The sequence below is a fragment of the Porites lutea genome, chromosome 1, assembly GCF_958299795.1.
Source record: "Porites lutea chromosome 1, jaPorLute2.1, whole genome shotgun sequence".
Lineage (NCBI taxonomy): Eukaryota > Metazoa > Cnidaria > Anthozoa > Scleractinia > Poritidae > Porites > Porites lutea.
Window position 1 is genome coordinate 35432852 of NC_133201.1, and position 26399 is coordinate 35459250.

Below are 26399 nucleotides of genomic sequence, written 5' to 3' on the forward strand. Positions count from 1 at the left end.
CCAAAAAGCAAGCACATTCATTTAGGCAAATAAAAAATTTGGGGGTAAGGTGCACTTTAAAGCGTGTTCAGAAAGAAACAGATTTTTACTTTCTAGCGCTGACAACATTCTTGGATGAAAAATTTTGGCCGCCATTCTGATTTGGAAGCATGTTGGATAGGGTGCTACGTGGCAGGGACTGGTAACTGGTAAAACAGCAAAACAAACTTCAAAAGTACTAAACAGATTACCAAACAAATTACCTGACAACTCGAGTTCTCAGACACTTTCAAAACAAAAATAGGTAGCTGCTTTTTGCCGGCCACAATAATTTCCACATTTTTGTTAATTAAAAAATATTCAAACTTCTATGTGGCCGATTTTCTTCATTTAAAAACCAAAATGTTCAGAAAAAATAGGAGAATTTTTTGGCAGTAATTTCAAAGAAAGGAGTGATGTTTGTCAGATCAAGATTTTGAGAGGTCCACTGCAAAAATCATTCCAAAAAGTGAGTTCTTTTTAACTGGAATAATGAAATAACGAAACAAAATGTTTCAGCAGGATTAATGGTCAACACCCGATTTATTTCCCTCTTCATCCCCCCGCCTCCGCCCCCTTTAAAAAAATACCTGGTTGTTGCTGGGCAGCGTTTTCCCGCCTCTGAAGAGAGAACGTACGTTTTTCCACGGGCCGTCCTCTTCCCCGAAATACCATACGTACCATAAACATTTCAACTACAAAATGCAAAAGAGAGAGAATTTTCAGAATTAGGTGAATGGAAACATTTAGAGCTCAAGATGGAAAAGGCAAATGGTACGCAAACTACTACATTATCGACCACGACGCAAGCTATTTCAAGTTCCTCGAAACTTCCACGGCCGCTCGCACGAATACGCCAGAATTGAGCTTCAAATTTCCGAGAAAATCCCACGCAAATTTAAAACAAAGGATAATTGTCAGGCTAAACTTACTGAAAGATGCTAGTGAGTGCTACGAATTCATGTTATTCTTTGAAATAATTTGTCCAAACTTCGGCCCGTTCAGTTGATGAGCCACGAATCCCGGCTACGAATCCACACCAACGGCGCGTACAACGACAATTGGGGCATAGCAAGTTAAATTTTACCCACCGCCGCTTGAAGACTGTGCTTCTTCCCGAATCAAAAAAAATGCTAGGAGTGTTTCGCCCAAAATGAAGAGATTAGCTATCCCATGGATGAGAGCATGATATTATCCATGATGAGAGAAAGCCTATCGTCCTCGAGAAGCGCTTGCATGCTGCAGTCCCGGATCGAGCAGTGCTCTTCTGTCAAAGTAAGATGTCAAACATGTAACAACCTCAAACTGAAAACGAGGTTATGGACTCTCCCCTGCTCCCTAGGGATCCCACGGAACGTGGTGACATAAACTCGGGCATAAACTGTTGCGGGAAACGAATATTTCATGATCCATTTTTCTAAAAAAACTATGTAAACTATGCAAAAAATATAAAGACACCTTTTATGACGCAAGACAAATATCTTTTATCAAAAAGAGTCGCCATTCAAAGTTTATAAAAAAAACCTGAAACCCATTTAGTGGTCAGTGGGTAACCCACCCTAGTGAGTGGGAGTTTGTTCTTTTGTGACACTGTTTCCCGCGCAAGTTTGAAGATGGCGTTGCGAGAAAATGGCGCCCAGTCGTTCAAGAGGCCAGTAAGAAGCGCGAAGGCTGCTTTAGTACACTCAGAGGAACTTTTAAAATTGTGCGACAAGCTTCCTAAAGTTCCCAAACGGGTATGTAACCTGTCGTTTACCTTCTGTGATTTGGTTTTGTCTTTTAATTTCGCTGAGATACAAATGATCGTTAATCAATCATGATTACAAAACTTCGTAGCCTGTGTACAGCCGCCCGGCTGCACACAGGCTAATCTTACAAGTTTCAATCAGGCTCTAACACAAGCTTTTAAAATTTCTCATACTCACAGGCATCGTTAACGCATTCTCTCATCAAAGCTTATGGACTTCTCGAAAATATCAGGTACTCTGATTACAATTTAATTTCGTGTATTTACTCCTAAAGGTTAAGCCAAATCACAGCCAAAATTTTAATAAGACCAAAGGGAATTAATCTGTTGACCTCTGAATTATTTCTATGAATAAAAAAGTTTTTTTCCTGAATAAAAAGATCAATTGATTCAACTAAATTCTATCATTAAATTTTATCAGTTAACTATTGGATTTTAATTTGTGTAAACAACAAAAGTTAACCACTTCAATTTTATAGCGTACCTGCAAAGGAGAGCAGGTAAGCTTGTGTTTAAAATTTGTTTTGTACCTGGTTGGTTATCAGTTTTGTCAGATCGTACTTGAACTGTAAGTCAATGGTATCACAGGTGTCTAGTCTACCTTCAACCACCTGATTTAAACTATGGTACATTATTTTTCGTTTAACAACACTTGATTGAAACAAAAAACTCTTTATATCTCTGACAGAATTATTCAGCCTAGGAGGGCAACAGTTCATGAGCTTTCTGCATTTCACTCTATGGATTACATAGAGTGCTTGCAAAAGTTAACAAATTGTGATGATTGTGAAGAAATGGAGGAGACAGCTTCAGATTATGGCTTAGGTTTGTTTAATATCATGATCTTGGAGATGTAATGGGAGTGACTGAGGTTAACATGTCACTTTTGGTAAAGTGCCTCCCAATCACATCATTCCCGTAGACAAGAAACTTTGTTCCATTGTGTGTATTCATTCCATGATCTTCACTTAGGTATCCAGTAACATATACAGCTGAGTGTAACCCTTTTTTTAGACAAGAACCCGAATTTAGGGGGGCAGGTACTTTTTGCTACAGAAAGCTGGATAAGCTCGAGCCATGTTTGCTCCATGGCTGTTTACATTGTATTGCCCTTTTACCTAATGTTATTAGTGGTATTTAATTAATTAGTAAAAATATTATGTTGTAGGTAGAAATTAAATTCAGGTTGAGTTTGATTTTTAGAGTTAGAAAATAAGAACCTGTAAAATCAAATTTTAAGCTAAACAGGTTCTTCAAGGTTCTTACAATCTTGAAAAGGTCTTGAATTTTATCAGTCATCTTGAAAAGTCCTTGAATTTGGTAAATGTCCTATTTGAAGAGTATTCAATTTCTTTATTAGGTCTTGAAAAGTCCTTGAATTTCTCTACTTTCTTATCTTGGTCTGTTTATTTCAAATGCTATTTCTGTACTTCAAATACAATTGCAAGTCATACCCAGTGACCATTGTCATTTTGCAAAGTTTCTTTATGGAAAGTAATATAAATATAATAATGTAAACTGATCAACCATGGCTGAGAAAGGAAAAATTCTCAAATGACTCCATTGTGTGTTTTAGGCAGTAAGGTGTTCAAAAGGTGGTCAAAGAAAGCCAAGTTACTGAAGAAATGTCAGTAAACCTGGAAAACTGTAATTTGTCCGTGAAAAGTCCTTAAAAAGTCCTTGAATTTTTTTGTCTGAAAGTGTACAAACCATGTTCTTGTATTAAGAGGGGGTATAACTGACAAATTTTAGCGTAACAGGTTCTTGAAAACCAGCTAGGTTCTTGTTCACAGGTTTTTTACTGTATTTTTCTGTGATGTCACTTCCTTTAGGTTTTGATTGTCCAGTGTTTGATGACTTATTTAACTGTGTGAGCAATGTGGCTGGAGCGACTTTGGCTGCTACAGAAATGCTGAATAAAAGGGAGTGCAATATAGCAATTAATTGGCAGGGTGGCTGGCATCATGCACAGAGGTACGATTTCTTTTAATGCTCCACATGTTGATTTAATATTATTTAAAAATAATAACTGATACCATTGAGCACAGTTCAAACTTTTCTTTCTTTCTCATGATTGTCCCAAACCAATGCTCATAAAAAATCCCAAAGTTAATTCTGTAAAACTCTGCATCAAACTCCTGATAACTCGAACCTTTTTCAATTTCCCTAGAGGGTTCAAGTTATCAGACATTGACTGTATATACAGTGCTGACAGATACGTTGTCTTTCCAGGCATGAAGCAGCTGGTTTTTGCTACATCAATGATGTTGTGTTAGGTATTCTTAAGCTACGTGAGAAGTTTGATCAAATTCTTTACGTTGACATTGATCTGCACCATGGAGATGGTTAGTGCCTGTCTTTACCTTTAACGTCCAAGAATTCTAAAATGTTTTTTGCTCTGTAAATGCATGGAGTTGACTAAGACTAGTGATTTATTTTTGCTATAATTTTAGAAAGTAAGAGACCTGATAGGAACTACAATAAGCAACAAAATTGTTATGACATGTTCCTCAAATGGTCGAAGTAACTTCTGAGAACAAAAAAATTCACACCCCTCCCCCCTACTCCCCTCCACTCAAAGCTGGGGTGTTTGTTTTTTCCTACAGGTAGCACAAACCGTGACACAATATTGCATGGAAGGGGTGGGATAGGGAAAGCTTAAGGTTAAGGTCAAAAAGGCCCCTTGGGGCAAAGTGTCTTAACTAATTTTGTTGGTGACTGTAGATCTCAATATCAGAAACTTTGAGAGCCTAGTTTGTTCCCTCCGAAAATAGCAACCAAAAAGTGAAAATAAAAGAAATAAGTCATAATTATCGTGAACTTGGTCCAAAAGGATAAAACAATATTACTGTAATATTCCTTTGCTTCTGGTAGGTGTTGAAGATGCTTTTTCTTTTACTTCCAAAGTGATGTCTGTGTCATTTCATAAATATTCTCCAGGATTTTTCCCTGGTAAGTATTTGCACTTTTTACCATGCTTTCAGTTACCTGGTACCTTGTTTTCCTTGACCTCTTTATTGTTGTGGGCGGCCGGCCCAAACATTTAAGGCTTAAAATTAGTCACCAAAGGCCACCGGGTGCTGCTGGCATGTTTTCCTTAATAAATTATACGCTAAAATGGGAGTAACATTCACCGCGAAAATTATGGCTCTTACAATCGTACAGTATGTTACATTTTTATTAACAACTTAAAGGAACGTTGATACTATTGATTTGCAGGTACTGGTTCCTGTTTAGATGTCGGGGAAGGAAAAGGAAAATATTACTCACTCAACATACCTCTTAAGGATGGAATAAGAGATAAGCCCTTTACAGAACTGTTTTTCAAGTGAGTACCGTGTATTATTTAAGAAAATGGTTAACTATTACAGTCAACTCTCCCTAAGATAGACACCTTTGGGACCAGTACTATGTGTCTGCCTTAGAGAGAAGTCCGTCTTATAGAGAGTCAAATAAGGACAGTAAAGAAAAGCAGGGACCTAGGTGTCCGTTTTACAGAGGTGTCCGTCTTATAGAGGTGTCCATCAAGAGATGATTGACTGTACTATTATTATTAGTTTTTATTTCTTGTGAGAATTTTAAGAAGACATTGATTTCCTCTGCACCACTCTCTATATATTTTCAAGGCAACTAAGGAGCTTGAAATCCCTTTGATAATCAAAACAGAATTTTTAATTTTTATCTTCAGTGGTGTTCAGTTACCAGTACCTCTTTTTCATGACCTTTATTTTTGGTTCAACAGTAAATTTTTCAGGGAATTGAATGTTGGTCAGCAAAAAGCCTGAAAGGCCATGGACCACTGCATCTTAATACACCCACAGAGGTGCAAAGTGGTATACTAAAGGGGAGTTAACTCTAAGGGTGCCTGTGGCCCCTTTTCCTAATTTTTAAGAAAAGTAATGAACAGAACTAAAAGAAATTTCACTCTGAGATAAAAATAGTTCAGTCACTTCTTTAGGTTGAAATTAACAATGGTTGTTGGTTGAAATGGTTGAAATATTCTCTTTTTCAGGGTTATGTCAGAGGTAAGGACAAGATTTAAACCAAGTGCAGTTGTTTGTCAGTGTGGAGTTGATACACTGGCCGGTGATCCTATGGCATCCTTTAATCTCACCCAACAAAGCATTGGAGAGTGTGTTAAATACCTCATGAACTGGAACTTGCCTCTTCTGCTTCTTGGTGGCGGTAAGTTGTGAGCAATTAACCCTAATACTCAACAGGGATCAAGTTTATCAGCTTTGGGCAAGCAGCTCTCTCATTTTGCTTGCCTTCCAGGGCCATTCCTTGCTTGTTGCCATTGTCGATTTAGTTATACAAGGTGACTTGCTCAGACCCTTGAGGTCAAGTGAGGCAAGTGAGCTTTAAACGTTACTTATTTGCCCAGCAAGAAAATCGGATCAATTTAGGTGTCTGGGAAACTCCCCACCTAACCTTTCTCTAAATCAACTGTAACATTTGCGTCTCCTTTGGAGTAAAATGTTGGGTTAGGGGAGGGGTAGGTAGGAAGTTTCCCAGAAACCTAAATTGATCCAGAAAATCTACCAGTACTTGTCCCAGATGACCAGACAGGAATTTTTTTCAAGAACTTTTTCATGTTTTTTAAACCATAAAATACATGTATAAAAACTACAAATTGTATTTTTTATAGGGGAATGAAACAAATGAAGGGAATTGTTAATCCCTAAATCTCAATGTGATTTCTTTTGTTTTATTCCCCTCAGCCTTAGATAATTCAAAACTGGCCTACTTGTTTTTCCCTTTGAACAAGTACTCCTTGCAAGATTTTAGGTGTTATATCAGAACTAATAGTGCCAGTTGTCATGAGAAAGGAATAGCAGAAATGTCAATAGAATATCTCCTCTACTTAAGGCTAATTGGATTAGCACTTAAAAACATCATTCAACATTTTGTCCCACACAATTTAGTGACATGGAAAAATAAATATCCTACAGTAACACAGTGGAGAACAGGGATCAAGAAAGTTAACATTGATCTTTCAGTGAGTGTATCTAGCAATATTCATTTGGTGATGTCCCACTTTTAGGAGGGTACAATGTGCAAAATGCTGCAAGGTGTTGGACATACTTGACTGGCTTGGTTCTTAATCAGCAACTCCCCCTTGACATTCCAGAACATGAGGTAAAATAGAACTATCTCATATCATAACTATAACAAAATTCTTCCATCTGAATAGTCGGGATGGTATTACTGAATGAATACCACCCACATAGAAGAATTAGCAGATTAAGAGCCCTTCAGATGGAAATATGGCCAATAAAAGCACCTTATTATTTTATAAAAACCAAATCGTCTCGATAAATATAGCAGGTTCATTAAGAAATTCATTGGGATATGCCATATTAGTGACAAAAGAAAACAGAAATTTATGGAATTTAATTATAGAGAAACAAAGTGTTTTCTGTCGCTACACAAAATTTTGGCTTCAAGGATGGGTCTTCAAGTTACAAAATCTCTGCTGGTCAAGACCTTGTTTATATATTGGTAGTCCAAACTTCACTGTGGAACGTGACCTGTATTCTAGACATGCCAACAAAATCTTTTAAGATATACAGATCGAATAGGACTTGAATGACTCCTGTTACTATTAATAATTGTTGTTCCCAACAGCTTCCCAAACCAGAGAGTTTATATAGATATCCTCTTTTTACCTGCACATGAATCTTTTATTTTGCAGTATTTCTTATCATATGGACCAGCATATCAGCTTGATATTCCCCCTTCACAGAGACAAGATATGAACACACCAGAAGACCTTGCCAATGTCTTAAACACTGTAACAGGTAATTAAACATACTGACACCTTGTGGCTTTACTTTATTTTGCCTTTTTTTCGGACAAAAATTATTAAAGATCATCTTAAATCAGAACATCCTTTCTCTTTTTTGTAGGTAATCTTCAGAAGATCATCTGAAAAGTTTTAACCAAGCATCACTACTATCTTATGATGGATTTTTTGAGTTTCTTTTGAGTATTGCCCTTCTCAAAGAATGAAAGTAGGGTGGTACTTAAGGTAGTTTTATCAGCAATTATTAATGGAGCATGTCACAGGTTAAGCTCAGTTTCCTCCGTCTCCTATATCAAGTGCAAGTTTCCCACTAACAGAAGCTTGAATCAAGCCTAGTTTTTTAATTGTAGGTGCTTACTTTAGTAGCTGGGCCAAGCAAAAGAAGAGTGAGCTCAGGAAATAAGGAGTTGGGTCATTTTTTGTCCTCTTGTTTTAAGCATTTAGTAATATTCTTTTTGCTTGTTCAAACTAAAAGCCTCAAATGGACTATTCTATATACACTTTTTAACTACTTGCATCTAAATTCTTTTTTTACTTTATGTAAAATCTCACGCAATTATGTTTCATGAGATTCTGTGATCCACATTAGTCTTTAGTATTTCCAAAAAATACACCATCACAGTAAATACATGTTAATCCTAATTTCTTCCTTGTGCATATAAATTATTAGTAACTTTGCTTTTGTATTATAAAATTATTATATATTCACAGACAATTAGTTACTCATTGTACTTATAAAGTGACTTAAATAATTTTATTGCGGTATTTTAAAAGAACTTTTATGGCCTCAAAGATTGTGCTATCACCAAATTCATTTAAGTTAATAAGTGCTCTAAAGAAAAAATATATATTTGCTCTTTGAAAATACTAAAATATTTTTAATAACCCAGAAACAATTTACACTATTTATTGATTGAGATGTACAAGTTTTTTTTTGTAGTTTTTTTGCTTGTTCGTTTGTGAGAACATTTTTATAATAAATTTCACAGATGAGTTTCTGTTTTCTGGGTTATATGTATAACATATGTTGCAGTTAATTTTTTATCTCAATTAATTTTTGTTTTTCCTTTGTTTTAAATTCATTAGCATACATTACCATACCTAAAAACAATTGCAAAGTAAAAATTAACTGAAATAAGAAATTGACTTTAACATAATATCTAATGTATACTGCAAAACTTGAACGTAGTTTTTCAAGTGGAATGGTTATGACACCCGTTAGACTCCTCTGTTATAATGTTTTTGTTAGCTTTTCTGGACCTGGCTGTGCACAATGTTCAATAGCATTCCTATCATTTTGAACTTACTGACCAATAGAAACGTCACGTTAGTTTATTCAGTCACAATTTGTGAACTAAAGACAAAGGATTGTGCATGGTCAGTGAGTTTCCAACATAAACTACAGCACCGTTGTTTTCAACTCTGATATTTGCTGATTTCATAACCAGTCTCCTGTACTAACTATGACTTGACACAGTTTTAGATTTCCCTTAACAAGATTGTGTCAAATAAAAGACCATGCAGGCTGAAAAACAGCAATTTTTTTATTAAAGGTAAACATATGAAAATTCTTTGTGTCGACATCCCAAGATTTCAATATGGACATAAAAAATTTACATCCAGCCTCAAAATTATTTATTGACAAAAATATTAAATACATCTGTAAAAAAAATAGCAGAAGCAAATTCACCCTGTACAGTAACGCATGTAAAATATGAAAAATAGTACAAAATATACTTCATGGAAACATGATCAAAGGAGAAACAAAATGTTGGAGAATTGATCATCAAATTTCAAGCTGAGATAAATAGCAATTTTAAAAACAAGTTCCTAATTCTCTATCTAGTTCTATACAAATATTTAAACACTGTGTCATCCATGTATCCCGGGGAGTTGTAGAACAGGTGATAATGGATTTGCTGGTTGCCAACAATCAAGATTTTTAACCTCATCAATTTCTTGTTTTCTAAGCTTCCTTCTCTCCTTTTCTTCAAATGAGACTCTAAAATAAACAATATTGGGTAAAACAAGAATGATTTATATGCATTATTGACCAAGCCCAAAGTTAAGATGGCTGTATATTGACTTTTTTTGTGTTATTATTGACTGAGGCAAAGTCAAGATCAGTAAAAACACAAAATAAAACGTAGTCTGTTACACAGCCGTTTTTAGTGTCATCATGCAATGCTCCTCCCCACTGAGGGAGCATTGCGTGACAACACTAAACACAGCTATGTGGCAGACTAAATAAAACGAGGCCAATGTACAACCCTGACTGAACAAGCTTGGCCAACAAGAAATATTATTTATTAATATGGCTATAAAACAAGAACTTTTTCAAACAAGGACCAAGGTGGGAAATCCCTAGCAGTTAAGGTGGCTCAACTGGATTTTTTGAGGGGGATACCTCCCAAGTTTGAGCATTAACTACGTCAGCATGAGTAAAGATATGGGAAAAAGGTTACCACAACTGTATTATATAAAGATGAAAATTTCTTATGATCTGGGTTTTATTGCAATCGGAGTTGCCATGGCAACGTAATGACGCCATTATGTTTTTCATTTATCGTTGTGTTTCTCTGTACCAGGAGTTTTTTGAGGAAATCGCTTAAGGGAGTATGTACCTGCCATGACTGCCTCCATTATGGCAAAGTTTGAAGAAATTCTATGAGAGTGTTTTCGTAATATTTTGAAATGCAGTTTTAAGAACCATCAAATCAGTTATTTATTTGAAAAGTCCTTGAATTTCTCTACTTTCTTATTTCTGTTTCTTTATTTCAAATGCTATTTCTGTGCTTCAGATACAACCGCAAGTCATACCCAGTGACCGTTGTCATTTTGTTGAGTGTTGTTACAGAAAGCAGTATAAAAATAAAAATGTAAACTGATCAACCGTGGCTGAGAAAGGAAAAATCACAAATGACTCTGTAGAGTGTTTTAGCCAGTAGGGTGTTTAAAAAGGGGTCAAAGAAAGCAGAGTTACTGAAGAAATCTTAGACCTTGAAAACTGTCATTTGTCCTTGAAAAGTCCTTGAATTTTGCTTGTCTGAAATTGTACAAACTATGACTCTGAAAGAAGACCCCAAGATATTGAGTTGACAAATGAAAGGCTCTGCTGGTAGGCAGCATGCAAAGAAAGAAGTGTCCAATAACCTGGGGCATATGGATTTTGATATCGGGCTGGTGATGGTGGTGGTCAAATCACAGCAGAACTGTAATCAAACCTGCTCATCAAAATTCATTCAGGCTACATGTAGTTGAATGACTTTTGTGCTAGTACATGTACATACAGCTTGCCCAAAAGGCAGAGCCTTTCTTTTTTCTTTTACCCAAAAGACAAGCTGTAAAAATGACCTTCTTTGCATACTGGTAGGAGGGCGGTTATCTACACTACACTTCGTATTGTAAAGTTTGGTAGAGTTGTTGTAGAGTTTATGAAAGTGTACAATTTTGCATCCAAAGTCCGTTAAAGCTTCAGCAATTCAGCCCCTACTTTGAAACAACAAAAAGGTCTCCAGATTTAAATTACCTGGGTCTCATAGGCAGATCCTGGAGAGGAACGAAGGTATCTGGTACATACTTTAGAGATCCCCTACAAACACAACAATAAAAGACGTCAAATCATTGATTTATAGAATCATACTTATTCAACATTTTGGTGTACATGTATCCATGGATACATAGAAACATCAAATGATGTTACTTCTAATTATTTTTTCTCGTTTTAACAATGCTTTTACAAGCACAATTCATTACACTGAACTTTATATCACCAGGAAAAGAGGCACATTAAATAAACATCTTAGTAAGTAGGAAAAGTTAATCAATATCATGTGATCTCATTAACAATTGAATATTGTACATAAATATTAAGATAATGTACATTCTATCAACTTAGACATTTATTTTGTTGTTTTTGTTTTTTGTTTTGTTTGTTCGTTTGTTTCCTCTTTACATTTGGCAGCGTGCAAAGAAAGTAGTGTCTGATAGCCCAGAAGTAGTGGATTTTGCTATTGGGCTAGTGAATTCTGTATTTTGAGGAATTCAACTTACAGAAGAAGGCAAAAAATTTGGGGGGCTAGTAAGTGCTAGCTTCAGCTTGCCCGAATGGCAAGCTGTAAAAATGACTTTCTTTGCACCCTGTTAAGTGTACTTTGTATGACACTGAGACGTTTGTAAATCTAATTTAAGTAAAAAAAGGGAAATTACCCGTTACAATAAAATTTCTTGTATTGCATGTATTAAAGCAAACACCCTCAAGGAAACCTCTAGAGTCCACTAAATGCAGATTTTAATATCGTACCTTGTATATAGATGATGCCTTATAAGGTGTCAAATACCATTCATAAATGAACAGTGCAAATATTTGGGATGCTCCAAGAAGAGACTGATGCTATATTAACCAAATGAAAATCTATTGTAGTTGTGGATGACTATAGACTTTGTTTCATATGTAATTAACAGCACAGCATTGTGGTCAATCTCGTACCCAGATCTTCCACGGCCAAGGGAAAGGTAGATCTCACTTTTCAGCATGAGGCAGAGTGAGATCTGGGTACAAGCTTAAGATTACATTGTGGCAATGGAACCTGGAGGTCCTTTCAAAGCCAAACAAGGAAATGTTGAAGTCTATGATTGGATTTCCTGACATTTTATTGTTACATCAGGAGAGTTGCCATTAACAATAGATGGATAGTTCTTGCCCAGTTTTACTGATGGATGAGAAAGAAATAATAATTTCTTACCCAAAGTTAATAACCGGTCTTGTGCTGCCATGTTTGTGGAAATCCGGCGAATATTCTGGTACCTGATAACTCTTGTCTCCTAATGATGAGGCTGGAATGCCATTTCTCTGGTTATATACTAAATCAAGAACATTGTAAAATACAGGTAACATTATTAGTGACAAATTTAGATGTAAATTCTATTTTGTCTTCACCAAGGTTTTAGCCAGAAGGGTGTCCAGCCGTCCTATGGATGGCCATTTTTGGAAGAAATACAAGGAAAATGTACTTATTCTCTTATAATTTTATGGGAAAACATGCCTTCTGGACGGCCAGTTTTCAATGTCTGGCTAAAAGCCTGGTCTTCACTACATGTACTTTTCCTCAACCTTAGACAGAGAAATAGTCATCCTTACCCTTCATTACTGTACATAATCCCCACCCCAATAAACTAAGGGTTTTGAGTCTCTACAATGCCTCAATATGGATCATAAATAATAACAAAAGAAGAATAATTATTAACAAATTTTAATCAGTAAATAATAATTATAATAAAAAATTTTAATTGTTTTTTATACCTTCTTTTTTAGCTCCAACAGACATTCTTAAAGAAATTTCTAGTGGTCTCCTGGCATAAATTTTCTCAAAATCATCATAAGTGTCATACTCAATCTGGGTCCGGTGTTGTGTAGGCCTCTCTTTCAGCAATTCTTTCTGGAATGGTACTGTTCTTGGTGCTATTTCAGGAGCCTGAAAAGCTTAAAAAAGGAGACAACAAGTAAATTTTGCTTTCATTTAAAAAAAAAGCAAGTCAATAAACATAGAATATCAAACTTGGGTCACAAAGAGCCAAAGCGTAATGTGTTGGTCTCTCACTTTTTATTTATAGGTCATGTTGACCAGTACTTCCCAGTAACGCAGTTCTTGATATTGACTATTCTACAGTTAAGCTTAAGCTTAAAAGTGATACGTCTAAAGCAAGCCGCCTGGTTAGCTCAGTTGGGAGAGCGCCGGTCTGCTGAGCGGGAGGTCACAGGTTCGAACCCTGGCCGGACAAACACTCAGGGTCTTTAAATAACTGAAAAGAAAGTGCTGCCTTTGTAATTACATCTGCAAATGGTTAGACTTTCTAGTCTTCTCGGATAAGGACGAAAAACCTTAGGTCCTGTCTCACAGCACTAACACTTATCTGGTTCTTGTGGGACTTAAAAGAACCCACATCACTGTTCGAAAAGAGTAGGACATAGACCCCGGTGTTGTGGTCAACCTTCACACATCATTCACATCATGGTTTGGGTGGGTACAGTAAGCTCACAAATGGACTGAGAGCGGCTGCCAGTGGCGCCTTCGTATGATGACATCCAAGCTTGTACATTTCTGTTCACATGTTATCTAAGAGGGCACGTCTGTTGTCCTCTCATCCACGACTCTTTATTTCTTCACTCTTCATTTCATTTCATTCAAGCAAAGATTTCTCACCTTTACTTGGAAAGTTTCCTAATTTTAAGCTCTTCAATTTCCAGCTGTGTCAATGGATATTCACTAACAGGCCCCTGGTTGTTCAAAAGTTGGATAGTGCTATCCACCAGATAAATCGCTATCCAGTGGATAAGTATTATGAAAACTAACTGCGTTATCCACTGGATAGTGATTTATGCAGTGGATAGGGCTATTCACCTTTTAAACAACTGGGGCCTGGGGCCTGTTTCTCAAAAGTCCAGGTAACTTTTTGGGCCCAAAATCAAATATTCAAATCAAAATATAAAGAATAAGGGCACGGGTCCTGGCTAGCAAACTACTCCATTTTGTTTCATTAACTGACAGTTTTATAGTGTTGGAAGAAAAACTTTTGAAACCTTGATCTTTAATATAAACCGAGACAGCTTGCCGGACCCGTTAATTATGGGGACTTTCGAGAAACGGGCCCCTGGTCTTTATCAAAACTTGAAGAAACAGTAAAAGGTACTCTTCCAAACCAAACCCAAAGAACTTTCAGTGTGTAGCCTTGTTTTTCGTTGTTTTGTTTTGTTTTTGCCAGCAATTTACAATACAAGAGGTAAGATATGGATGTTATAACAGGGCAGTGAGCCACACTAAAAATTCCAAGGATCTCAAGAATTAAAATAATGAATCACACAACTACCTTGTTCCCTCAGTGAACTGTTGCTGTCATTTGTACTGTAATGTGCTGGCACAGAGTATGTATGAGGTGAAGTATCCTCCAGAGAAGCACATCGGAGACTAGAAAACCAGTCAAGCCCGTTGCCACCTCTAAAAAAAAACATTGGTAACAAAGAATTTCTATGAGGTTTTCAATAGGCCAAGAGATCCGTGTTGAAAAGACCAAGATCTTGGGAACTGAGCCATCCCTTTCTCTCATGAACAGATCAAAATGTTTACAAAGAATCTAGGGTTAAGTCATGCATGCAAGATCTCTGAACCGGGACCAGCTTAGCAAATTGGGTTCATACAAAAAGGCCCTTATGCACACACTCAATGTTGATGCTACATCAGCCATTAAAACCAAAGGATGATTTCTTATTTATTTTGTTGTGCCAAACTTCTGGTCACTGTTCATGATAATCAGAATGTTAGCATTCATGTTCCTCAAGAATGCTATCAGCTTAATTCCAAAAGAGTTGCCAATTTAGAGAGTTCCTATCATAAGAAGTTACATGTAGGTACCCAATGGATGTAGTCCTTGATTGGAGGGTTATTTAAAATACCGAATGTTTCAAAGACCTACATGTACATGTAGAGCAGTAGTCATTATAAGAGTCAGAAATGGTTGCAAAGAAAGTTGGCTGAGTCCTACTCACTTCACTGTGTTGTCAAGTCTGTCTGGTACCGACAAAGCATTTCTGGGATGAGGTCTCCATTGTGGCTCTCCTATTGACTTGCTTCCAAATCCATCCTTGTAATATGGTTTGATAATTGGGCGTAAAATATGTGTGTCGAAGCCTGTTCACAGAACAAACACACAATAAAGAAATATTTTCTGAGTTAATATTCACAGCTGAAGAAGTAATGGATTTTAAAGCCTCAAATCAAATCAACCCCAAAAGGTATTAGAACCCATGATCATGTCTTAGTCAGCACTGCACCCACTTTTGTTTGCATTTTACTGCCGCTTTTTCATGTTGCTTGCGAACTGTTCTGATTAGAATTTTTAATTGGTCATATAACTATTCTCTAATACACAGCAAACAACTTGCCACGTTAAACTATTTATACACATGTACAACGTTTGCATTTGGTAATAAAGGTAAGCAATCGTTAAAACATTTTTTTTAGACGTATAAAACGTTATTTGCCTGCAAAATACGAGAGAAATAACGTAGAAACTAATGCACCCAGGGAGGGTGGCGTCCAGTATACTGAGTGTCAAAAGCTTCTCAAAACTCTGCTAATAACTTCCAATATGACTTTGAGAATTTATTTCACAAATTATAAGTCTGTGGGATGAAAATTCCGATGCGTAATTAAGCTTAATCTTGTCTTCTAATCACGATAATTAAGCTAAAAGGGCTCATCCTCGGTGTAAAAACCTGTGAAGAGCTATCAAAGCTTTTTGCAGTGCGATATACAGTTTCATTTTGCATTTTTAATCCGTCTAAAAGGCTTACTGTTTTGCGTGGAGAAAAATTTAAGACATTTAATGCAAGTTTTTACCTTGAGAATCCGAAGGGTGAAGCACCTCCGCCATATTTGTTGTTTTTGGTATTCCACGTGTTTGGCGTCTCTCACCATGGCAACAAGCTTAAGAAGCGCTGTACGTGAGAATTTGTTAATTTTGGGGTGTTTTCCTCCCCTTTTTCTTCTCATTTTTTGATAATTAAACTTTCTGTTTTTGATTTGAAAAAAGATAGTGTGAAACAATATCCTAATGTTACCTTAAAATGGTAAAAGAGCAATTTTCTTTATCATTTCTTTTTTCGCACCAGGTGCACCCATGCGATATTGGCCGGGAGAGCCTGAGTTCCATCCTAAAAATTTTTTGAATGGATCGAATGAATACACTTCCGATGTAAGGGAAAGTGTGAGCGTTGTTTCGCGAGCAAACACCTTTAAAATGCGATCTAGCAGCAGCGGAACGACAGGAATAAAAAGAAAGGCTTCTTGCCTTGAAGACGGAGAGTCTTCAATTTCAACAAATACAAACTCATTGTCAAGCTCGCGAAGAGCTTTCATTAGAGCTTCGAATCGTGGAACGCTGAAACGCGCAGGGCCGTATTTACTCGGTCCTAGATTGGGCAATTCACCAGTGCGAAGCATCGTTCAGTGTTTAGCGAAAAAGGATGGTACAGATGACTTTTACTCGATCAAAATTCTTACGCTAGCGGACGCCGGCCGCGAGAGCCAAGACGATAAACAAGGAAAAATGTTGCTTCATACCGAGTATTCACTTCTCTCACTTTTACACGATCAAGATGGCGTCGTTCACCACCATGGACTTTTCAAAGACGAATACTACGAGGAAATTCCCCTTGAGAAAGATTCTTCTTCTACTACAACGGTTCATCGATCTCAACAAAATTCTGTTGCGAGACAATATCGTATTCGACATCGTCTATGTTTGGTTTTGGATTGTCTTTGTGCGCACGACTTTAGCTCAGATACAGCAGATTTGATTAACCTTCAACATTACGTGATCAGAGAGAAACGATTGTCCGAAAGAGAGACAATTATCATTTTTCACGACATTGTCAGAGTGGTAGAATGCTTGCATAAGGTGAGGCTAAATAAATGAAGTTACCGACTGATATCTTTAGGAAATTTGGTTGAAAACCCTGCTGATGAAATTACAGCTTTTAAGTTAAAATATTGCTGTGTTGGTTGTGATTCTGTTTTAATCTTTTTACCGTCGAAATTCTTGGTCAAAATTTCAGCTTAGTTTTCACTTTAGGAACCTTACATTTTTCAGCATTACAAATTTTTCTGCTTTTCTGTACTACGGGTCTACGGGAACGTAGGTCACAAGTGATTTCAGAGGAATAATCGTTTTCGCGTAGGTGTCGATTTCCATCATGTAAGTTATTCTAATCACGGATTGACCTCAGCTCTTTGAGTTTCAGTCGAAAAATTTTTACCACATTCTCAGATTACAGGGAAGTTTAATTTAAAAAATACCATGTTATTCACCAGCTATAAAAATATCGGACCATTAAGATTTCAAGATTTTTGAGAGCGGATATTCTTAAAATTTTCTTTCGTGGGCGTAAGTAACAACTTCAAAGCAGGAAATCTATGAGTGTCTCGTTTAACAGGTTACACGCCTACACTGTAGTTAACGTAGTTAAGTCTGTTTGGAGTTCAGTGATCTAAATACGTGGGCAGAAAAGATTTTGACGTGATCAAAGCTACAATTTCCTTCCTTGTTTATCTCGCTGTGTGTGTCTTTTCAGGCATAACTTAAAAATTCCTGTGTATTAAACATGAATATTATTTTTAGTGTGTCTTGTGATTTATTTCATAAATTCCACTGCCAATAAGATTAAAATTAATACAAAGATGAATATTTTCATACCAAAATTTAAAAGAATATTATAGAAAAAGAAGAAAAGTATAACTCTAGCCACCAATTCATCGAGGCCGCCCAAGGATGGCTATGCTATTGCTTTTCCCCTCATTTCTAAGACTGCCTCTCTGTGGCCTGGTACAATGGTTTGGAAAAATTGTGGCTGTCACATTTTCACTTGCATACCTGCCAACTCTCCTGGTTTTCCCAGAAGTCTCCATGTTTTTCATCAAATCTCCCGATCGCCCGGCTAGAGCACCAAATCTCCCGGATAAAATGGACTTTTGAGCATTTAATTTCTGTGCTTTAGTTTGAAATTTAGTCCATTTTTTCACAACGTTCGACCTTTTTTTATTCATTGTACACTTTCTGGGACATTTTTGCACATGTTTAGTCAATGACAAAGATTAGAGCATCTTTACAATGATGAAGGATTTTGATCCAATCTACGTCATGTAAGACGTCATATAATGTCCTAAGGCAATTTGTTGGCAGGGGGGGGGAGTGGGGGTGTTGGTGCTGTCGACATTCGGGGGTGGGGGGGGTGTAGTGTAAAATAGAGAGTCTCCAGATTTTAGATCTCCGGATGTTGGCAGGTATGCACTTGGACGAAAAATGTGACCGTTGCGTCAGATATCACTTTCCTTACATTCAAAGTGGATTGTCACTATCACAATACTTCATGTGATATTCCTCAAAAACCAGTTATTGTTATCCATTGAGTTATACCTTTATTTTGCTAAAAGGCGGTAATTCAGCAATTTCTTCTTGGAAAAACATGTGAAATTTTTGTGCCACTACCTCCAGCTCTACCAAAACCGCTGAGATGCAATCTCGTTCCCAGGGCTTCTGGCTTCCCACCTCTTTTTATGGCAGTATCTTTTGCCATTGACATCATTTTACTGGATGTTGCCGTTGTCTTCCAAATTTGGTAAATGCTAGCTGGTTATGAAAAATAGCTGAAGAATCTGAGAAATATTTTGATTGAAATATAAGAAAAACAAATTAATAACTAAAATTTAATAGACTAAGTAGTTAAACAAGAGACTCTGTTGAAATACACTGGAGAAAGTGTTACTTGTGTAGTCACAGTGTCGTGTCTGACTGTCAATTTCCTTAGTGTTTAGAAACCAAAGTAAATTGTTGTTATTTATTCACTATTCATGATGATTTGCAGAGGAATATTGTTCACAGAGACTTAAAGCTTGGAAACATTGTTCTGAATAGGAGGTAAATCATTATTTATTTGTTACTTTAAGTAGAAGTATATGTAATGCATAGCAGTAGGTGAAGACCTGCTAACCCCTGATAAAGGAAAATCTGGAGACTTAAAAAAACAAAGTCGGGAGATTTCACAAAAAGTAGTGAGATTCCATTATCTTTGTTACCGATCTAGATTAAACAAACCCTTTTTCCATTGGGGGAATGGCTATTTATTTAAATATCACCTTGCTTTAAATATTTATGGTCCCTCTTGTGACAAGATGTTGCCACCTTTTCTATGATGACTGTAAGAGGCTAGGGATGAGGCCATCACTAGGGCGAAACTTACAGCAAGGGACTGTTTCTTCTGGATAATCCAATTTCATGGCCAAAATGTTAGAAAAAGTAGCATTTCATTTCAAACTTATATTTCCCCAAAAACCGTGAGATTGGGAGTCTTGTCGTGAGGCCATGAGGAAAGTTGAACTAGAAATATGTCATGAAATTGTGATGCTTCAGTAATATGAATAAATAATATTGAAACCAGCCAATGGGCAAAAAATAAGGTAAGAAAAAAAACAAAACAACCAAAAAAATGGGGAAAAAAACCTTCCTCGGCCTGGAGTCGAACCCCAAACCTTAGACATCTAAGGTCACCCCCTTATCTATTGAGCAATGCCACCAAATGTTAAAAGTATGTAGTGCACTCAGTGGAGGTCATGTTGCTTGGAAACTTCAATGCAACTCGAGGTCATGCACAATCAATGACGCCACTGCGACTGCCAACCGAAGTCAAGATATATAAATGTATATAAAGCTGACTTGTTTTTCTGCCTCACTGTGAGGTCCAAGCACATTCCACACAAGATGCAAATTTTGATAAAATTATTAACTCGCTCACTTCGTGTGGAAAAATGGTAAGACTCACAGCAAAATTGTGAGAGCTGGCAGGTCTGTAGGAGTCGAAAGCAAAGTAGATCAATCAGGCCAGTCGTTGTGCGTACCTACATACATCGTGGTACACAGCTGGGGGCCCAAAACAGGGATTTTGATGCTGTTTACGGACGGACTTTGTAACCAGAGTTTAGTTTCATCTGTGGGGCAGGCTATTTGCATTTTTAGCTTTGTTTGAAATTCTACCATGATTGTATCGGTTTTTGACAAAAATGACTATATTTTTCCTTCAGGACAAAGAGAATAACAATCACAAACTTTTGTCTGGGGAAGCATCTCATAAGAGACAATGATTTGTTGAAAGATCAAAGAGGAAGCCCAGCATATATAAGTCCTGATGTCTTAAGTGGTAAGTAATACCTCACCTTTTCAAACTCCTTTTAACTCTTAAAAGTCCCAAGAGTGAGCAACATCAATTTTCTCCCTGAACAATATCAATGAATACCCAAGAAGAGAATATGTTTTTAGAATTCATAAAATGATCACTAAGGGGAAAATGCTTTGATCTTTTAACAAATTCTCTCCACTAATTTTATAAGATATGTATGGAGATCAGTCTGAAGAATTTGCATGGAGATGTCGAGGCTTAAAGGCTTAAGAATATTTGTTGTTTTATACCCTTCAGCCTTAGAGCCAGTTTGAATGTACAGTTAAACCTCAATATCATGAACCTTTATGATGTCCTTGGTGTAACGAACAATAAATTTCCTTTTTACCCCAGTAATAGTAAAATATATGGAAAAAACCTTGGTTTAACAAATCCTTGCTATAACAAACACATTTTGCCAGTCCAATGGCACTTCGTTATATTGCGGTTCCACTGTGATACAGTAAACACCTGCATGTAAGACTCAATGATTTCAGAGCTTAGGCTGATCAAGTTCTTGGTGCTTAATGGGAAATCAACCTGAAAAATGTTCTCCAAATTTGAATCCTTGAGATAAGTGGTTGTTTGCCTTGGGCCTGTCTCTTGAAATTCCCACTAACTTTTCAATTTTCATAAAGTCAAAGTTATATTTTAAAGTTAAAACCTAAAGAACAGTAGTATGGTTTTCAGCTCACAAATCAGTCCACTTTGTTTTTCTAACAAACAGTATTATTTTCAAAAGAATTTATAGGCCTTTCTTGTGTTATAACACTCCAGGTTGAAGCTTGAGTGGACAAATTCCTACAGATCACTTTATTTCGTCACCGGCTATGCCTCGAGCATAAAAGGGCTTTGATGATCTGCGATGATCTTTGACATATTGAATAAAAGTTGCTCTCAGGTTACCTTTCAAGAAATCTAGATCTGGGTAATGCGTTTGATCAAAAAACGGTAAAGGCAAACACAAGCCAAAGGCCCAAATGGCTGGAGCTTCTCCCGGTTTCATAAGCATGAAGCATGCCTAGGAGTATTGCTTCTCCCTCCTTGAACGGGATGCTAGTCCACCGCAGGGTTACCCCCCAGGAGTATGTCGCCGGTACCCATTTATACACCTGGGTGAAGAGAGACAAAGTGGAGTATAGTTCCTTGTCTAAGGAAACAACACCACAGACGAGGCTTGAACCCTGGACCTCCAGATCCTTGGTTTAAGGTGTTAACTGCTTGGCCACACATGCCTTCAGTGCTTCTGATTGGTTGAAGCAAATTTCCCTTGCAGCTCAACCAATAAAAAGCACTACCCAGATCTGGGTAGTGACACATCTTCGGAATGAAATTTCTGATCTTGTTCCTCATACGTCATTTTGCAAGGAAAACAGTGGTAGTGTCACAAAATGTTGGCTGTTTTCTCAGACTATCAAAAAACAGACTGTTGGTTAGTGATGTGCAAGTGCCATGCCAGGCTTATATATAAAATTCAATTTGAGACTCAGGAAATTATCATTATTTTCTTTTCTTTTCTTCTTGTTTCTTATAGGAGCTCCATATTCAGGGAAAGCTAGTGATATGTGGGCCCTGGGAGTTGTTTTGTACACGATGCTGTATGGACAATTTCCTTTCTATGACAGCATTCCCCATGAGCTGTTCAGAAAGATTAAAACTGCAGAGTTCCTTCTGCCAAAGTAAGTTTTAAAATCGCTATATGTCGCAACTAAGTCCAAGCAGTGACTTAATTGCTACAATAGTCGTCACATTTATTGGCCGTGAACACTTGTCATATTACATGTTCTGTAATGTTGATTTACATAAAATATTACTCATTGGCGGAAAAGCGATTTTAACTCATTGAGGAAGGACAGAAAAAGTACACACAAGAAACAGACATATTAGTCGTTAAAGAATTCGAAGACGTGATATGAAAAATCATCCACTTTCACCCAGATTTCAGCAAAATTTGTAGAGTATAGTAGTCCTATTTTCAAGAAGAACCAGAGCAAAACTTCAAAGTGGACTTTTAAGTGAGTTTGTACCAAGATTTCTGGATGTGAACGCCAAGGTTGAACAAGCTCAAAAATTAGTTACAAGTACCTAGCTTCCTATTGCTGAAAGTCGTTTAGAATAGTCGTATTCTGAGAAAGAGAAATATTTGGAGTGCACATTTCATGAGCTTAAAATTTTCTTTTTTATTAGCTGAAATTCACTTAGCCAACAGAGGATATCCTCTCAAGTCTTAGCAATTAATTCTATAAATTAGGTGAATTGGCTGTAACATTGTGCAGTGTGGATTTTTTAGTGACATTGTGTTCTCGAACTTGCGTTTCAGTGATGGACGTGTCTCGGATAACACCAAGTCATTGATTGGTCTGTTGTTGATGCTTGATCCCCAGAAGAGGCTTACAGCATCTGGCGTGCTTGATTTTCTGAGAAATACCATGACTGCTTGGTGAGTGTAACACTGCAGATAACTAAAATACTGTAAATTCTCTATTAAGCTACTCCCTCTCAGAAGAAGAAAGTTATTATGCCCCTCTTCCCCATCACTTTTAAGCATTCCCTCCCCTAACCCCTGAGACACTCCATGTGCCCTGATCCGGTACAGTTTAACCGCGTGCTAGACGGTCGGATTCGTTTTTTATCTATGGCTCCATTGACCTCCATCTTCATTTGCGTGACCTTTTCCGCTGTGTGTCCTGTTTCTTTATGGAGAATTAGTACCATCGTCTACTCTATTAGATAAGCCCCCCCCTTTCTAAGAACCCCCTCCTCTCAAACGTTCAAACGTGCTTGAAATAAATTACCCTCCCCTGAAGGCTTAGCTGAAACTTCTACGCGAGAACCTAGAAATTTTGGGTAGTCTATTTTGCTAAAAATACTGTATATTTTGATGTCTACTGGGAATGTGGGCTAGTTCAGAGCAAAAGATCCTTGTTGCTGGTCAAACAATCATTTACCCTATCCTATCTTGTTGGCCTGTACCACCGCAGTATTTTAAGCCGTTTTTTCTACTGTTGCCGAAAAAAGAGTGCACCAAGGACTTTTGATTACAACATTCAAGAAATGTGACCAGCCTTCACAGCATTCCCTTCATTGTTCCGTTCAAGAGTAGTCTCCAACGCAGCCGATCGGGCTGGAGTCACGCAATGTTGGGGAGCACTGCGTGACTCCGGCCCGGACGGCTGCGAAGGAGACTAGTTCAAGAGTCACACTTGGAAGATATTCCAACTTATTCAGAGAAGTTGTTACTATATGAACACGGAACACTTCTACCATATTTAGTGGAATTTCAATTTTGTGATCATTTTCCTTGTAATCGATAGGTATTTGTCAACCACAATAAGCGAGCCTTCTCAAGTTGTACCGGACACCGACGAAGAGTCTTCAACGGAGAACAAGAAAGGAGGATTTGAAAGTTCATCAAGACAAAGACCGCCGGAACTTGAACTCCGTTTAACTAAATTTCGTGAAACCATGACAACCAAAGAACCTCGGGTCACGCTACTCACACGTGACAGTCTCACACAGCCTCCAATACGACGAATCTCCGAAGATGCCCGACCTTTGACGGCTGCCGAAATTCTTGCTCATCGCCATCTCCTTTAGCTTTTCCTGTTTTTCCAGCAATTGTCAAAGCAGAATTTTTGTGGTCAGTGCACTGCATTTTCTGTGCTCATTGGCAAAAAAAGAAGCTTAATTTTTTTGACAAATGATAGGTGTTCAAACGGAAAAACTTTGATGGTGAAATTAAGAACGTTTCCTTTGTTAGCCTATAGCTAGGAAGAATGTTTATTTGGTTACTGTCAAGGGTACCCCCTCATATTCTATTAAGTACAGTTGTAATTCATTATTTATAGACTGAATCCGTTGGCCGTCGCTAACTTTGTCGTTTGTTAGTGCTATTTTGTGTGATTACTCGGTGGCGATATCCTTATAGCCTTCGCTGCAGACACTCTAAACCTTCTACTGAGTGGGCCGGCTGCAACCCAGGCTATATCCTTACTGTGTTTGTATTGCATATATAGGGCTAAATCCTTTTTTCTGTCTATGGGCGACAAGGGTTGTCTTTGTTGTTATCTACCTTTTTGTGCTGTTGGCAACCGTTTGCCATATGCTCTGCGTATGCTGTTGTCTTGTACCTCATGGTCTTTCATGGTTTTTGCGTTTTACAGTGATCTCGTTATTATCTAACTAAATTTCCTTACTAAATACCGTGATATCTTTACAGTCTTCCTTCTAAGAATTTATGCATTTCAAGAGAAAACCTGGGGAAATCTTAGGTGTAGTCTCGTAATCTCACTTCACATTGTGAATATTGTGGATATTACGACTATTGTATATATTGGTCGCAAATGACGTTCGCTTTATCAGTCGTGCTCATATTGAGCCTATATTGACTAGTTTTTGTTAGTAGCGAACAAAGATGATCGTGCCCCAGATGTCAAAGGACCGTCGTAAGAAGTCAGTCTGATTGGGACCTTTTGTGCTCAGTTTCGACAACTGTCGTTGTTTTTCGCGTTTTGAAGCCTTATGTTACTGGCTGTTGCAGTACTTAATTGGTTTTCAATCGAACTGTTTCACAAAAGAAAACGCACGAAAGCACTATGCGTGAACATGGGCCGCGCCTTGTATTTTCGGTGCTTTGGTGTGTTGTTTACAGTAGTAGATATGGTAAGGAATTATTTCTCATTTTCAGGCTTATCATAGTCGAGTATGAAACAGCCTTATTGTTGGAATGAATGCTAGCGTTTGTCCTCCTATTCCTTCGCTTTGCTTTTGCGCGTTTGGCTTCTCTCGCTAGCTGGACCAATCAAACTCTCTTCAAGTTTGAACGGTACATAAATGGCTCAGTCTTGTTGCCGGGACATACGGCGTTTGTAGCCGGAGATAAACCAGTAATATCGTCTTTCTGCTTTCGCTACTCAAAAAAAGCGTTCATGAATTGTATAATGGTATCAAATGTAGAGATTTACACTACTACTGGTGTCTTGTATTATTTACGCAGGCGTGTGCAAGATTAAAACGTCAGTAGAAATTATATTGTTATAAGAGGTATTATACATTAAATATTTATTTCATTGTTCAACTTTCGTTTTGTACTATTAAATTTTGCAGCCTTTCACTTTTCGCATACAGTTCATTTAATTTGCTGGAAAGAAAGCCTTAAAAATTCAAAGTTTGATCAATTCACGCTCACGCATTCTATTCTTTTTTTAAACTTTTTGGAGGGACATCTGTGAGCAGGGAGTAAGAGCTAGTAAGTCAGCACAGAATTTAATTGTCCGCGAATTTCTGTAATCGTCCATCGTTCTGCTGGTGATAAGCTAGTCGTTGATTCACTCGTCTTGCTTGTTTTTGGACTGAGTCTCATTCTACCAAAGAGAGAGATTTGTGAACTCGTGTCTGGCAAACTCTCTAAGTGTTTACGTATACACAGTTATACGCACCTTTTAACTTCATCTGCGCTAAACGAGTGTCTTTTGGTCCACAACTTTCAAAACAGCTGCGCCACAGAATGTCACTGATAACACGTAACGCAAAAGAGTATCGAAGTATCACTGTACAATAAATGTCACAAAATCTATCTAATCGAACCCTTCGGGATTTTCTGTTTTACGTCTTTCTAACCATCTTTTACTTGCGGGGGCGAACAATAGAAACGTCATCATTATCCAACGATTCCAAGCGGTCCCTGATCAAGCAAATCGAGAGTTTTTCTGGAATACTGACTGTATATTTCAGCTGTAAGTACTTTACGCGCGAGCAACTGGCATGCCTCTTCGGGATTTCGCCTTCTGGGCGAAATCCCTGCGAGGGCAGTAATTAGCCAAGGGTGAGTTCAAATCGTCATCGTAAGCTCATTTGCATACATTTTCTTGTTTGCCTAAGCCCGTCATGGCCTAATTCGTTCCAGTATCGCGCTGCGCGTTTTGAAAACTGCGAGGGGCTTTTGGGTTTTTCTGTTCCGTCAATCCTTTTTTTTAGTGGGGGCGTGGTTAATGCAAATCACAATGTAACACGCTCGCTCAGCTTTGCAAGCAGAAACGGAACTAACCTGAGATCAGGCTCTA

At 37.5% G+C, this 26399-nt stretch overlaps 3 protein-coding genes across 4 annotated transcripts; 2 read left to right on the top strand and 1 right to left on the bottom strand.

Moving 5' to 3' along the window:
• Nucleotides 1-1223: 1223 nt before the first annotated feature.
• On the top strand, nucleotides 1224-7804 carry LOC140937751 (histone deacetylase 8-like). Of its 2 annotated transcripts, none has more exons than XM_073387327.1 (11): nucleotides 1224-1293; nucleotides 1946-1998; nucleotides 2454-2590; nucleotides 3598-3739; nucleotides 3998-4110; nucleotides 4640-4717; nucleotides 4985-5093; nucleotides 5778-5950; nucleotides 6810-6904; nucleotides 7461-7566; nucleotides 7675-7804. In XM_073387327.1, the coding sequence occupies exons 1-11, from the start codon at nucleotides 1255-1257 to the stop codon at nucleotides 7695-7697; spliced, it is 1068 nt and encodes a 355-aa protein (XP_073243428.1). In that variant the 5' UTR covers nucleotides 1224-1254; the 3' UTR covers nucleotides 7698-7804. The 2 variants fall into 2 exon arrangements, with proteins under 2 accessions (XP_073243428.1, XP_073243422.1); XM_073387321.1 differs by lacking the exon at nucleotides 1224-1293 and adding an exon at nucleotides 1631-1754.
• A 1012-nt stretch (nucleotides 7805-8816) lies between these two features.
• LOC140949131 (uncharacterized) lies at nucleotides 8817-16170 on the bottom strand. The gene is made up of 7 exons (XM_073398369.1): nucleotides 15968-16170; nucleotides 15115-15256; nucleotides 14439-14566; nucleotides 12874-13053; nucleotides 12317-12434; nucleotides 11101-11163; nucleotides 8817-9573 (listed from the first exon to the last, which is right to left on the bottom strand). Exons 1-7 carry the CDS (start codon nucleotides 15999-16001, stop codon nucleotides 9444-9446), a joined length of 795 nt encoding a protein of 264 aa, XP_073254470.1. The 5' UTR covers nucleotides 16002-16170; the 3' UTR covers nucleotides 8817-9443.
• A 119-nt stretch (nucleotides 16171-16289) lies between these two features.
• On the top strand, nucleotides 16290-25414 carry LOC140949122 (serine/threonine-protein kinase 40-like). Its single transcript, XM_073398359.1, has 6 exons — nucleotides 16290-17027; nucleotides 18991-19043; nucleotides 20204-20319; nucleotides 21872-22016; nucleotides 22658-22777; nucleotides 23652-25414. The coding sequence occupies exons 1-6, from the start codon at nucleotides 16368-16370 to the stop codon at nucleotides 23932-23934; spliced, it is 1377 nt and encodes a 458-aa protein (XP_073254460.1). The 5' UTR covers nucleotides 16290-16367; the 3' UTR covers nucleotides 23935-25414.
• Nucleotides 25415-26399: the final 985 nt, after the last annotated feature.

What these genes read in the sequence shown, in the direction of transcription:
- LOC140949122 (XM_073398359.1), top strand. Translation starts at nt 16,368, where the DNA reads ATGCGATCTAGCAGCAGCGGAACGACAGGAATAAAAAGAAAGGCTTCT. An exon ending in AAGTCCTGATGTCTTAAGTG is followed by an intron (nt 20,320 to 21,871) that starts GTAAGTAATACC and finishes TGTTTCTTATAG; the next exon opens with GAGCTCCATATTCAGGGAAA. An exon ending in AGAAATACCATGACTGCTTG is followed by an intron (nt 22,778 to 23,651) that starts GTGAGTGTAACA and finishes TGTAATCGATAG; the next exon opens with GTATTTGTCAACCACAATAA.
- LOC140937751 (XM_073387321.1), top strand. Translation starts at nt 1,632, where the DNA reads ATGGCGTTGCGAGAAAATGGCGCCCAGTCGTTCAAGAGGCCAGTAAGA. An exon ending in TGATCTGCACCATGGAGATG is followed by an intron (nt 4,111 to 4,639) that starts GTTAGTGCCTGT and finishes TGCTTCTGGTAG; the next exon opens with GTGTTGAAGATGCTTTTTCT. An exon ending in TTGACATTCCAGAACATGAG is followed by an intron (nt 6,905 to 7,460) that starts GTAAAATAGAAC and finishes TTTATTTTGCAG; the next exon opens with TATTTCTTATCATATGGACC.
- LOC140949131 (XM_073398369.1), bottom strand. Translation starts at nt 16,001, where the DNA reads ATGGCGGAGGTGCTTCACCCTTCGGATTCTCAAG. An exon ending in CAGTTCACTGAGGGAACAAG is followed by an intron (nt 13,054 to 14,438) that starts GTAGTTGTGTGA and finishes TCCTTTTTTAAG; the next exon opens with CTTTTCAGGCTCCTGAAATA. An exon ending in GATCTGCCTATGAGACCCAG is followed by an intron (nt 9,574 to 11,100) that starts GTAATTTAAATC and finishes TGTTTATTTTAG; the next exon opens with AGTCTCATTTGAAGAAAAGG.